Source organism: Dipteris shenzhenensis, chromosome 7 (genome assembly GCF_047967505.1).
Source record: "Dipteris shenzhenensis isolate YYH24624 ecotype China chromosome 7, Dip_SZ_1.0, whole genome shotgun sequence".
Lineage (NCBI taxonomy): Eukaryota > Viridiplantae > Streptophyta > Polypodiopsida > Gleicheniales > Dipteridaceae > Dipteris > Dipteris shenzhenensis.
The window spans coordinates 59215757-59227995 of record NC_141602.1 but is presented as its reverse complement, the minus strand read 5'-3'; the positions used below and the strand labels follow the sequence as shown (position 1 = coordinate 59227995).

The following is a 12239-nucleotide window of genomic DNA, read 5'->3' as shown; positions in this document are numbered from 1 at the left end:
GGGAAGAAGAGGTACGAGCTTTTATCATGGAGGGGAGAATGCAGATCCACCCTAGTGTTGAATGGAAAATTTTGAAAATTAAGCTTTAAATTAAAAAAAAGAAGGTTTTAAAACCTACAAATTTCAAGGTTATATTTCATGAAAATTTCCACTTGAAGGTTTTTGTATGTGGTAACAGATTCCTACTTAGTAGGCGTGTCCTTGGAATCTATCTTTTGCTTGATCTTTTTTCGCTGCATGTAGCACGGGCCAAGATTGGTCGGCCAACTTTAGTAGGCGTCTCCTTGGAATCTATCTTTTGCTTGATATTTTTGTGCTGCATGTAGCATGGGCCAAGATTGGTTGGCCAGCTTTGGCAGGGTGGAACCGACCAAACTTAATATATACAACATTTTCATATATTTAAAAAGAATTCTTAATGTGATTCCACCTTCAAAGTAACTTCCAAATTGCGTAATGCGAGGCCTAAATACAAGTTGGATTGCATAAAGCACGGAAATGGAAGGGTGACGGACGCAAAATGCAGTAAAATCTCTTGTCTCTCAGTAGTGACGAGATCTCACTCACATCATCATCATTCCTTACAATTGTAATCTAGAACGACCTCTCCCGTTCGACGCTCGCACTTTGGTCGGCCTCGGCTTGCTTCTCTGTTAAGAAATGATGGTTTGACTTGATCGACGCCGGCAGCGCACAAGCAGCAGCAGCAGCTTCTTCTCTTCACCCCCTCCCAGCCATCCTCCATATCCTCCTCGCTTCCACTCTTTTATCTCCCCTCCTTGCCTCACCCAATTCTCGTTTCCCCTCATAATTCACATCGCCTGCCTCAGCCTCAGCTGTTTTCCTTGAGGTGCCCTTCTTTGCAGACTTCAGTGCCTCGTAGACCTCCCTCGCCGCGCAATCCACGACACATTCTTTGCTCTCTTCCTCTCAGCATAGATCTTCTGACGAAGCGAATGAAGTGGTCCCGTGGAGCTCCTTTTGTGTCCAGAGCTGTGCTGTTTAGATCGGCGACTCGATTGCTGCTACTGAAATTAGCTCTAGCATGGGGAATATGCGCGCCGGTTTTGTGGACTAGCGTTCGAGGGCAAGGTAGGCATCCGGATGCTTTATTCATGAATGATAAAAGCGGCTGCAATGTCGCCATGTTACTCACGTCAATAGGAACTGTAGTGTCAATATACAGTGTAGAGCTAACATGAAAAATGTAGCGTTGTTTGCTTTTGGCTAAAGGCAAGCTTGCTCCTCACATGAAATCAATATGCATCGATTTTGTTGAAAAAGCTATCGCTCTTGCTTCTTCTAGCTATTGTGGGACGCTTTAGGTGTTTTTCAAACAGCTTCCTATCAGTTCACTTGCACCAAGTTGTGATACAATTGGCTATACATGACAGGTTTGGCAGGACGTGTCCATACTTAATCAGTATTCCTGTTTGCAGATGACGGTTTTGTGAGCATCGATAGCGGGGCCTCTGCAGCTTATACGTCAGCTAATAATATTTCTTGGGTTCCAGACGGCACTTATATCTCGACAGGCAAAAATGCCACTATTGTCCCAAACGGTACCATCGCACGACCGTACATTACACTTCGATACTTTCCATCAGACAACCAAACTAAGCACTGCTACACATTAAACACCACAGCCGACATGTCCTATCTTGTACGAGCTAGTTTCTTGTATGGAGATTATGTGCCATCCACGAGCAAGAGGTTGCCAAGCTTTGAGTTACTATTTGATGCTACGCACTGGGCAACTGTTTCTATCTCTAATAGCTATGAGCTTGTTACCCATGAGATGATTGTTGCTGCCACAGGTAGCTCATTCAGTGTATGTGTTGCCCGAACTAACCTTTCTAGTGCTGATCCATTTATCTCATCATTGGAGCTCCGGCCACTTTCTGCAGATCAGAACATGTATTCACCTGTTCATCAAAATTTCTTGATGAAAACCAATTCAAGGATTAATTTCGGCCAAAATGACAGCACTCCCGTAAGGTAAATTTTCACAACATTGGACTCTTGCAGTTTCCAGAATGTTTTGAACGCTTGTGCATGACAAGGTGAAGCTCAGTATGCGCTTGACGTAGCCGCTTAAGTTACGAGGACGAATTTGTTTTTATAAGCCTACGGTGTTTACTGGGCCTTTTATAGTGGTGAACTTTTATGTACACAGTAAGTGCTTGCTTTTGAAAGGGCTGAGAAGTCTTAATGGGTGTTGAACTGAAGGTGAATCAATCTTACTGCCATGATATATTTTTGCAACCAAGTTTAGACAATCTATGGTCATAATCCTTTGTTATGCAATTTGTACATGAAGCAGCAACTACTTTTTTAACGTATGTGTAGAGAAATTGCTTTTGATCTGTCGAGCAGATCGGAATACCTGTGTGATTATACCCTCTTTGCTAGTTTCTTCCATTGTTCAGTAGCTGATTCATGCTAATTCGTAAAAAGCATTGATGTATAACTTGAGAAACGGCCCTTCATCACTTGCCTCACTCTCTTAAGCAACTTGAGCCTGTGTAGATCAACACACTTCGTCTGAATCACAGCTTCAGAACTGTTGCCATGTGGTCACTGGTGGAAAGAATCATAGAAGGTGTGAAGGGGAAAAACATAAAATGTTGTCCACTGATTGGAATTGAGGACATTATCTGTGCAAGAAATGACTTTGTGGTTACAGTAAGCTTCACAGCCCCCTGCAAATATATTTTAACCTGCATACATTGGGTGGCTCTCTGCTTTGCTCTGCAGGGAATTAGTAATGTCTATAGTTCTGGAGTCCTGCAGACATTGGGCACGTTGACAGAAGTCCATACACTTACAAGCTGGCTCTGATCTGATCAGTATGTCGAACCAAAATTTGGCAGGGGACCTTTCTGCAGGAGATAGAACAGCATATAAATAGGGTATTGCGTGCATGGAGGAATCTAAAGAGAGCCTTAAAGGTTTTGATGCATGCAATACCAGAGACCAACGATGCTGCAACAGTTAGGAAAAGCAGAAACACGAGTAAGGTTTAATGGGCTTCCTATTCTACTCCTCTTCAGATCAGCTGACTGCTTCTCAGAAGCCTTCCTACTGAATCTTCAGATCCTATTGCTTTGTTGCAGCTAGCCTTTCTGTGTGCTAGGGACAGCCAAGGTTGGTTGTTTTGCTGGTCTCTATTCTACCTTGACTCCCCTGGAAGGGTACCAGAGCTGCCAGGTTAGACTTGGCTGATTTGTTTCCTGCTAGGACTCCCTTGAAGGGTATCAGAGCTGCCAGGTTACAACTATCAGGCAGAATTGGTAGAAAGGATGCCATGGGATATTGCATTGGATTGGGATGCCTTTCTGAGTCTGATCCTGCTGCATAACAGGACGGAAGTGCCTGTGAAAGGATTATCCAGTTGGCTGATTTTGGATTGATGCACGGCAGTGCTTTTCTTGTATTTGGATGCCTTCTAAAGAAATGCTAAGTTAAGGGTCAATCTGGTGGCTGGTGCAGGATGAGGGCAGTCTAGCTCTTGGGTGTTGTGTTCTAAATTGTTTTGGTTTGCTGTGGGAATATCTAAATGGCTGAAAATTAAGTATTTGCTGGTTAATAATTGTTCAGCGCCCTTTGGTGTTCATGAAGGCCAGTTTCAATTAGGATGTGGAGGGCATCTAATAACTAGACACCTTGTAGAGGAAGGATGATGAGGCCAAGGGGGCAAAAAATACGTGTGTTCAACTTGCCACAGATAGCTGTGTAAAGGAGCTGGAAGAGGTGGGCAGAAAATAGGACATGGGAGGGGGAGTATAATAAGTGCTGATTTGGCCGAGATGTAGGGAAGAGGGAAGTACTATCAACAATAGTTAATGCCTTAAATGGAACAAAGTTCTTTGTATGCGTAAATAGCAGAAGGAAAGGACAGAGGGAAAAACAGAAATATCTGATGGGAAAGGAGCTCCCAACACCAGTACAAAAAAAAAAGGGAGTATGAGAGGGGCTCTGATGAAAATGATATTGAGATACAAGGCTAACCCTAGCCAACATAGTTACCAGAAACGGGAACGCCGAAACTGAAACGGCGTTTCTTTAAATAATGCCGTTTTGTAATCTCTTATATATATATGTATTTTTTGTAATCTCTTTTATATATGGCGTTTCTTTAAATAATGCCGTTTTGTAATCTCTTTTTTATATATATATATATATATATAAAAGAGATCACAAAACGGCATATATATAAAAGAGATTACAAAAAAAGAGATTACAAAATGGCGTTTCTTTAAATAATGCCGTTTTGTAATCTCTTTTATATATATATAAAAGAGATTACAAAACGGCATTATTTAAAGAAACGCCGTTTCAGTTTTAAATAATGCCGTTTTGTAATGTATAATCTCATATATATATATATATTGGTGTGGCCCTCTTTTGATTAAACTGTTTTTGCCTTCTTTTGATTAAAACGTTTTTAACCGATTCGTCGCCTCCGGTCATCGTTTCCGCCGCCTCCCGTGTTGTTGCTCTCCATCTTGCTGCTTTCGAGCCTCTCCATCACCTGCAGCCTGCTCTCTAGTCGCAGGCGTGACAGAGACCCCGACCCGATGACCGCAGCACGACACACGAGACATCGAGGGGACACACAGATCACTCTGGGGGACCTCTCGTCATTGTTTAGACTCGAGATACATCCCACAGGAGTCACGGTGGCTCTAGTCTTGCGTTGAGCCTCGTCCAGGAGACCGAGACGCATGACACCCCTTGATGGACGCCAACGTCCCATCACCGGCTATGCACAAGCCAGGGCGACATGACATACGGAGGTTTCCGCTCCGCTCTAGTCTTTTTTCTTTTCATTGTCACACTCAGATGTATTTGATTATGTATGATCAGACTTAGGATTCAGCACGGGTGATGATGCTCGTTTAGTAGCTCCATCCTTACTGTGATTTGTATCAGGTTTTCTTTCAGTCTCATAGATCCATCGGTCTTCCGAAGACTCTAATAAAATTTCTTTCCTTCTTTCTTTCTCCTCTCCATCCCTCCATCCTGCAGGCTGGTAGCTGCTCTCTGTCATATGACAAGAGAAATCACTAATCTGTGATTCGTAGACATTAAAACATTATTATTATGTTATACGCCAATGGTGTAACATGTATTTGTATTTATGATGGACACCGACCGATTTGTTATGGCGGTGGATCATCTGAGTAGATAGGACTAGTCGAGCTGGAGCCACTGCTTCAGACGGCATGGAATTTGGACAATGTGATACTTATTCTATTAATAAAAATGTGCACACACATGTCTAGGTCCTAGGGGCAATAGGAAGGGAAGGGTGCATTAAGGTGCATTGAATGGTAGATGCATGGGTCATAGGATAAGGGTAGGTGTAAATGGGAAGATGGAACTTGAGTGATCTCAAGGGACATTAATGAAAGGGTATCACCCTTTCATTGTGAATCTCACGTTGCATTCTCTCTGCCACATTGCATTCATCTGTCATATCTCTTCCACCTTGCATGTAGATCGAAAAAGAAACAAGTACTCTCACGAGGGCGCTCTTTCCCATTGGAGGGCCAATCAGCATTCAAATTCTGCATGCATTGCACACATTTGCATTCTCGAAAAGTGTGGTTTTTCACATTTGGTATCAGAGCGGTGACGATCCACGAGCGGGACGAGAAGAGGGCGATAGTTGCGGACGACGGAAGTCTCAAGAGAAGTTGCGGAAGAGGATCACGACCGACCGATCTCCGAGGTTCTGAGATAAGGGATTTTTCTGAAAATTTCTGGTCTTGAACGGTGAACGGGGTGTCCTCACGAGGTGAATCCCCCCCCCAATCATGTGTTTGTACCCTTAAAAGCCTTAAACCGTGAGGAAAAGGGATCCTCCGTTCTCCCGAACGGAAAGTCGGATCGGAATAAGATTTTAAGGGGGTGATCCACCCATCAAGTACCCCCTATAACGGTATCTAGAGCTCCAACCCGCTCAAAACAAGTAGCCCAAACGGAGCGTACCAGTTTACAGCAGAAATACAAGAAGAAAAGCTTGAAAGAGAAGGGAAAGGAGGTCATTTTAAGTGTCTTCTCAACACAAACGAAGCGGGAGTCGGATAAGTACCACCAACTCTACAACACTTGACTTTTGCTGTAAAATAAACCTCTTTTTTATTGAAATTACAGCAAGACATTTTCTCTCTTGTATTACAAAAAGGAAAGAATGGAAGGGGAAGGGACATATAACAATGAACTTATTCCTTTTCCTCCATTACCCCAAGGAGAGAGAGAAAGAACACCTTCACCCCCTCTTGAAGAGGATGGATTAGGTGAGAGTTAAACACATCTTGAGTATGATAACCCACAAATAGATTTATAGCAGTCTCTCCTTCAAGAACCTCTTGATAGGGAGTTCTCCTTTCGTAATGAAAGAAGAAATGAGACCAGCGAAGAACAAGTTGATGAGTTCACGCCTTCAACTCAAAGCCCAGTACACATGGATTATAATCCAAGTGCAAGAGGAAGAGAGGAGACTTCTGTTGATAAGCTGATTTTCCAGCCTAGCAATATGATTGAGTAGTCCATTATGACAAGATTAGGGACTAAGAGGACTTTAAACTTCGGGGATGAAGAGTTAAGTACTCCTTCTAAGAGGTCCAAATTCCAACCGCGAGAGAGAATTGAGTTCCCCAAATATGATGGGGCAAGGGAGGCTGACAAAATTCTCAATTGAATTCGTCATTTTGAGCTATACTTTGCCCATCAAGACAAGACCGAGCAAGAGAAGCTTGCTCTTGCCACATTGCATCTGCAGAAGGATGCTCTAATGTGGTGGTCCTTGTCACAAACAGGAAAAGAGCCTATTCATGAATGGGCTAAGTTCGTGGAGCAACTGAAAGCCAATGCCACCGAGGCATGAAGAGAACCTAACCTTCCGTTGGGAGAGGTTTAGGCAGTTCGATAATGAGAGTAATGTAGATTTTACAGCCAGATTTTGGAAACTCTCTCTAGAGTTACCCAAAAAGAGTGAGGAAGATAGGAGAAAGAAGTATTTAGCAGCCTTAAGTCCAAAAGTAAGGTACGAGGTTGAAATGTTTAACCCCACCACGCTTAAGGACCTCACTAAGTTGGCTGAAATAGCCGAGAGGAAATTGAATCTGCGTAAACCCTTCAACAAAGGAAATGAGAAAGCTATTGTACAAAATGTTAACAGCCAATCACGTCGTGGATGGATACCATTTCCTTCCATGACTGATGATGAGAAGAAAAAGCTAATTAAGAAGGGAAAATGTTTCGGATGTAAGAAACATAAGCCAGGGCATCCATGGCATAAATGTCCTACTCTATTAGCCAAAATTGTCAAAACCAATTCTGTAAAAGGGAAAGGCAAAGCATCCAAGCAGGAGGGTGAGGCTTCTACCTCCTCATCCCAAGACTCTACGATGAACATAGAACCAAGAGTAAATGCTATCCATTCAGCCAACACTGGTGTATGGATGTGTGAACTGAATAGAGAGTAGGCATATTCATTGTAGAGTATGGATAGAGAATAAATATTTTTCTCGTCCGTGTAGAGCGTCTGATAAGATAAATAGGGCTGAAATAGAAGAGTTGGAAAAAGAGATTGAAGGTCTATAGTTTCTATAGACTAAGTAGCTCTCCATTGCAAAATCATCCATAGCCAAGGTCTACCTAGTTCAATGAAAACATTTGGGTGAGAGAATCGTTTTAATACTGACCAATTTGTTGAGAATGTGTTTACGCTTATTGAGCAGGTTACTGTAAAGAGATTTCAGTAGCTAAGTATTCATAAGAGGATTCTGAGCATGAAGAGATACTGAAGAGGCACTGCAGTGGTACTTTTGCATTTTGAATATTCAGCATCAAGAGGAACCAGAACTTGAAGATGAGATTTAAGTTCAGATTCAGAAGAGATCATGTACTACCAGGAGAAGATTATTTGCAGATTATGAAGAGGAGATGCAAATGCAGAAGTAAAAGAGAAGCGTATGCAAGAGAAAAAGACGAGAGGATCCAGAAGAGGACTTCTGCCCATTCAAGCGCCCATTCAAGCAGGAGGGAGTGTCATGACAAGAGAAATCACTAATCTGTGATTAGTAGACATTAAAACATTATTATTATGTTATACGCCAATGGTGTAACATGTATTTGTATTTATGATGGACACCGACCGATTTGTTATGGCGGTGGATCATTTGAGTAGATAGGACTGGTCGAGCTGGAGCCACTGCTTCAGACGGCATCGAATTTGAACATGTGATACTTATTCTATTAATAAAAATGTGCACACGTGTCTAGGTCCTAGGTGCAATAGGAAGGGAAGGGTGCATTAAGGTGCATTGAATGGTAGACGCATGGGTCATAGGATAAGGGTAGGTGTAAATGGGAAGATGGAACTTGAGTGATCTCAAGGGACATTAATGAAAGGGTATCACCCTTTCATTGTGAATCTCACGTTGCATTCTCTCTGCCACATTGCATTCATCTGTCATATCTCTTCCACCTTGCATGTAGGTCGAAAAAGAAACAAGTACTCTCATGAGGGCGCTCTTCCCCATTGGAGGGCCAATCTCAGCATTCAAATTCTGCATGCATTGCACACATTTGCATTCTCGAAAAGTGTGGTTTTTCACACTCTCCATCCCTCCACTACCTCTCCTCTCTTACCTCTCCATCCTCCTTCTACCTCTCATCCTTCTCTGACTCCTACCTCACCATCCTCTTCTCCCCGTCCTCCTTCTACCTCTCCATCCTTTCTCGCCTCTCTTCCTCCCTCTCAAACTTCAGATTGTTGTAACTTCAAACTTGCTAGAAGGTAGAACTTAGAACTTAGTTCATGACACATGTTGATTGTTGACTTGTCATTCGTGGATAATAGATGATACTAGATAGATCAATCATCATAGGAATTTAGAATCATAGAAGCATGCATGATGCTTCAAGTATAGATAATTGTATTATGTATAATTTGCACTCTATTGATAATTGTATTATGTATAAAAAATATTTTTTAATACATAAATTCTACCATATTGCCGTTTCTTCCGTTTCCGTTTCGGCAAGGGCCGGAAACTTCGTTTTCTCGGTTTTTCCCATTTCCGTTTCCGCTGGCAACTATGCTAGCCAAATTGTGCCATGTCATAGCTTGATTGATGATCATGAAATATATCTCAGTCTTTATGGGTCAACCCTCCATGTTCAAGGTGTCATCCTCAAAGTTGCACTCCATGCGCTCTGGAGGAGTGTCTATTGTATTTTCAGGTTAAAGCAAATTCTCCCCTATATTGAGGGAGGGGCCCCTTAGTGGGTGCAAGGACCCAATCGGTTGTTGACTCCATTTCTCTATTCCTTATCTCTCCCCCCTCTTTGTGCTGAATACGCAAAGAAATTAATTTTAAAGAATGTCTTGTTGCGATTTACAAGATCATTAACCGTTGCATGTTACATTGAGTTACTCTTTGATTGTACTTTGTCTCATAGACCCGTGAGGCCTCCCAAAGACGTAAATATATATTTCTTTCTTTCTCAGCTCTAACAGATTTATCTCTAGGAAAGGCATTCTTGTGCATTTTCCCCTATCACAGACATGTCTAGGAGGAGTCACCAAATAGATATCGTGTACCATCCCATGTCTCTGCAACAACCACAAACTGTTGTAGGTCACACGGCCAAGCTTGCATGCCATAAATCTACATTTTTACAGTCACACATGCATTAGATGTATTGCTGTCATGTTCGTCCAGCTGGTACAAACCTTTTTTAAAAGTACGTATAGTGACTATCTGATAGTCCTTTTCTCTATTCTAGATAATGCACTTATCATTTTAAAAAATGACAGCCAAGCCTCTTTTCCCAAAAGAGGACATCTTTTTAATCCCTGGCACATAGAGGACATCTAGAAGGCATAAATCAGTCCCATCAATCGATGACAGAAAAATACTCCCAACTCCTTTCATGGGATATCAACCATTGTTGGCACAAGACACTCTTTTGCCACTAGGAGCAGGTTGCAAATCTCAAATAAAATACTTCATGGAAGTAATGTGTGGGAATAGAAGTGCAACAGCAAGAGAGGTACGGAGTCGACGAACTGAAAGTGTATTGCAGCAACAACACAACTAAATTGAAAGTACAAGCGTATGAAGGCTAACCCTAAACCCTCGTCTGGTCAACTCATGTTATAAGAGTTGACTTTGTTCAAAAAGAAATAATAATGACTAGAACTAACTAGTACTAGCTTACAAGGCCATACCAGATGGCTAAACCTAACACCTCCCTCCCCTCTCCCTGGGCCCCTGTCCCTCTCAGAACCCAGCCTAGGCCTCATTGAGTTCTTCCTTCCTAGGTCCTAGTCCAGTATCTTCTGCAGACTTGACTCTTCTCTTTCGGCTTCCAAGTTGCAAGCCCCACCGAGGCTAGCCACTCCCATGAGAGTTTTGGCACTTCGAGCCCTAGATACCAGAGAAGTACCCTCTTTCCTGGGAGAAGGCTAGAGTGAATATGTTCAATGGAGATGTAGATGATGACAAGGCAACTCACTTTTGAAGCGATGGGAGCCATGTTGGGTCCAGGGACCAAGAGGATGCTAGAGTGAAGATGTTTCATGGAGATGCAAATGATGACAAGGCCTTGGTTGCTTTGAGCAAAGGTAAGGCGAAAGATAAGGGAAGGCACAGAACGGATCAAGAAAAAGAAAGATAACAACGATTCTTCAAATGAGGACAAAGTGGAAGCAACAACAAAAAGAAAAAAGTGCTTCTATTATGCTAAGTTTGGACCCTATTCATGACAAAACCATGTGGGAGGCCAAAATTTACCCTTCTATATAAGCTTACATTAGTATCAGGGCTTGAAATTTTTTGTTTCTTGTGATTGTGAGTAGTAGCCAAAGGTAGCAGCCTCTTCACTCGATCCACTAGGAGCTAGATTGTACGATGTTGACGGGCAAGGAGAACTCCTCAATTTCCCATAGGAGGATGTGCTTGTCACATGGAGGCATTTTGTACCTCATCTAATATGTAGTGATGATGCAGATATTTTCTCATCAACCAAGTCATCTAGCACAAGAGAACCTTGGTGATCCCTTACCACAATGAGTGTAGAAACAAAGAGGCCAAAAAGAAGAAAAAGACTGTTTTGACAAGGAGGTTAAGGAAGGAAGAAAGTGCCTTACTTGAGAAGCCAAAGAAGCCTAGGATTGGGCGTTGCTTTGATCTCTCATATAGAGCATAGCTGCAGAGGCATTTGCACCAGTTTGGCCATTGCCAAAAGCTTCTTTCTCAAGGAAGCTCGTTTTTCATATGTACAACAAAAATGACGATCCCTTAGTCTCTATTTCTTGGCTTAAGTAGTGGGATAGCTATTGTCCGATTGTGCAAACAAATGACGTCGAGAAGTGCATTCTAGCTTCCATGCGCCTCTTAAGAGAAGTAGTCACCTGGTGGCCCAAGTGGCACACTAAACACTATGATTCCCATCTAGAGTGGCCTAGATATGGTTGGGAGATGTCATCAGCTACATCTATGCTATATGTTTGCCACCTCGGTCCTCAGCATGTGAACTGACTGAAGAGTCATTTATATCCTAGGGACCAAATGAGTTAACCATCACTATGCGAATTGATTCATATAAGCACAATTTTGTTATAGAGGGACTTGGAGACAAAGTCAATAGGTTCTCCATGGCCTACAATCACACATCCAATGGTAGGTCCAAAGATTTAGGTGAAAGGACTACAGTTTGGCATACAAGCTCATTGAAATGTTTTGGCTCATGGGCAAGGGTCAAGGAAGCAAGGATGCTCTCAGCAAATAGTACCAAGTTTCCACTTTTTTGGGGGTAAGCAGGTCCATTAGAAACATTAAAAACTTTGGAACAGGCCATGCTACCCCCTACCTAGCCGAACCTGCATGGCTGACATGGGGTTGACTTTTGGCCCAACTAGAACAGTCACCCTCACCCTGCCATGTGGCATCCCACTATTTGCTAGCCTACACATGGCAGTCCATTCACTTGTTCTTCAGATTTGTGTCCTCAGATCATGCAACTTCTTTGGCATTTTGCATGGCACATGGCTGGATCACCCAGGTTTCTATCGGATCTAATTGTGACATGCCCTTGGATTCACCTCATAGGGGGCCCTACAAATCAAGCAACTAAGAACTGAACTAGAAACCACAGGTGGAGATATCCAGCAAGTACATGATTGTGATTTTCAATGGGGTCTTTAGAAACCCAGTATA

General features: G+C 42.5%; 1 protein-coding gene across 2 annotated transcripts in view; it reads left to right on the top strand.

The window, feature by feature from the left end:
• Positions 1-605: 605 nt before the first annotated feature.
• LOC147900585 (putative LRR receptor-like serine/threonine-protein kinase At1g51820) overlaps positions 606-12239 on the top strand; it is a 64184-nt gene continuing 52550 nt past the window's right edge. The window contains exons 1-2 of one of the 2 annotated variants that reach the window (XM_087376995.1): positions 606-1092; positions 1440-1998. In XM_087376995.1, coding sequence (XP_087233121.1) covers positions 957-1092; positions 1440-1998 — 695 coding nt within the window. In that variant the 5' untranslated portion in view covers positions 606-956. The remainder of the gene's footprint in view (positions 1093-1439; positions 1999-12239) is intronic. The other variant, XM_087376994.1, reaches the window with a different exon arrangement.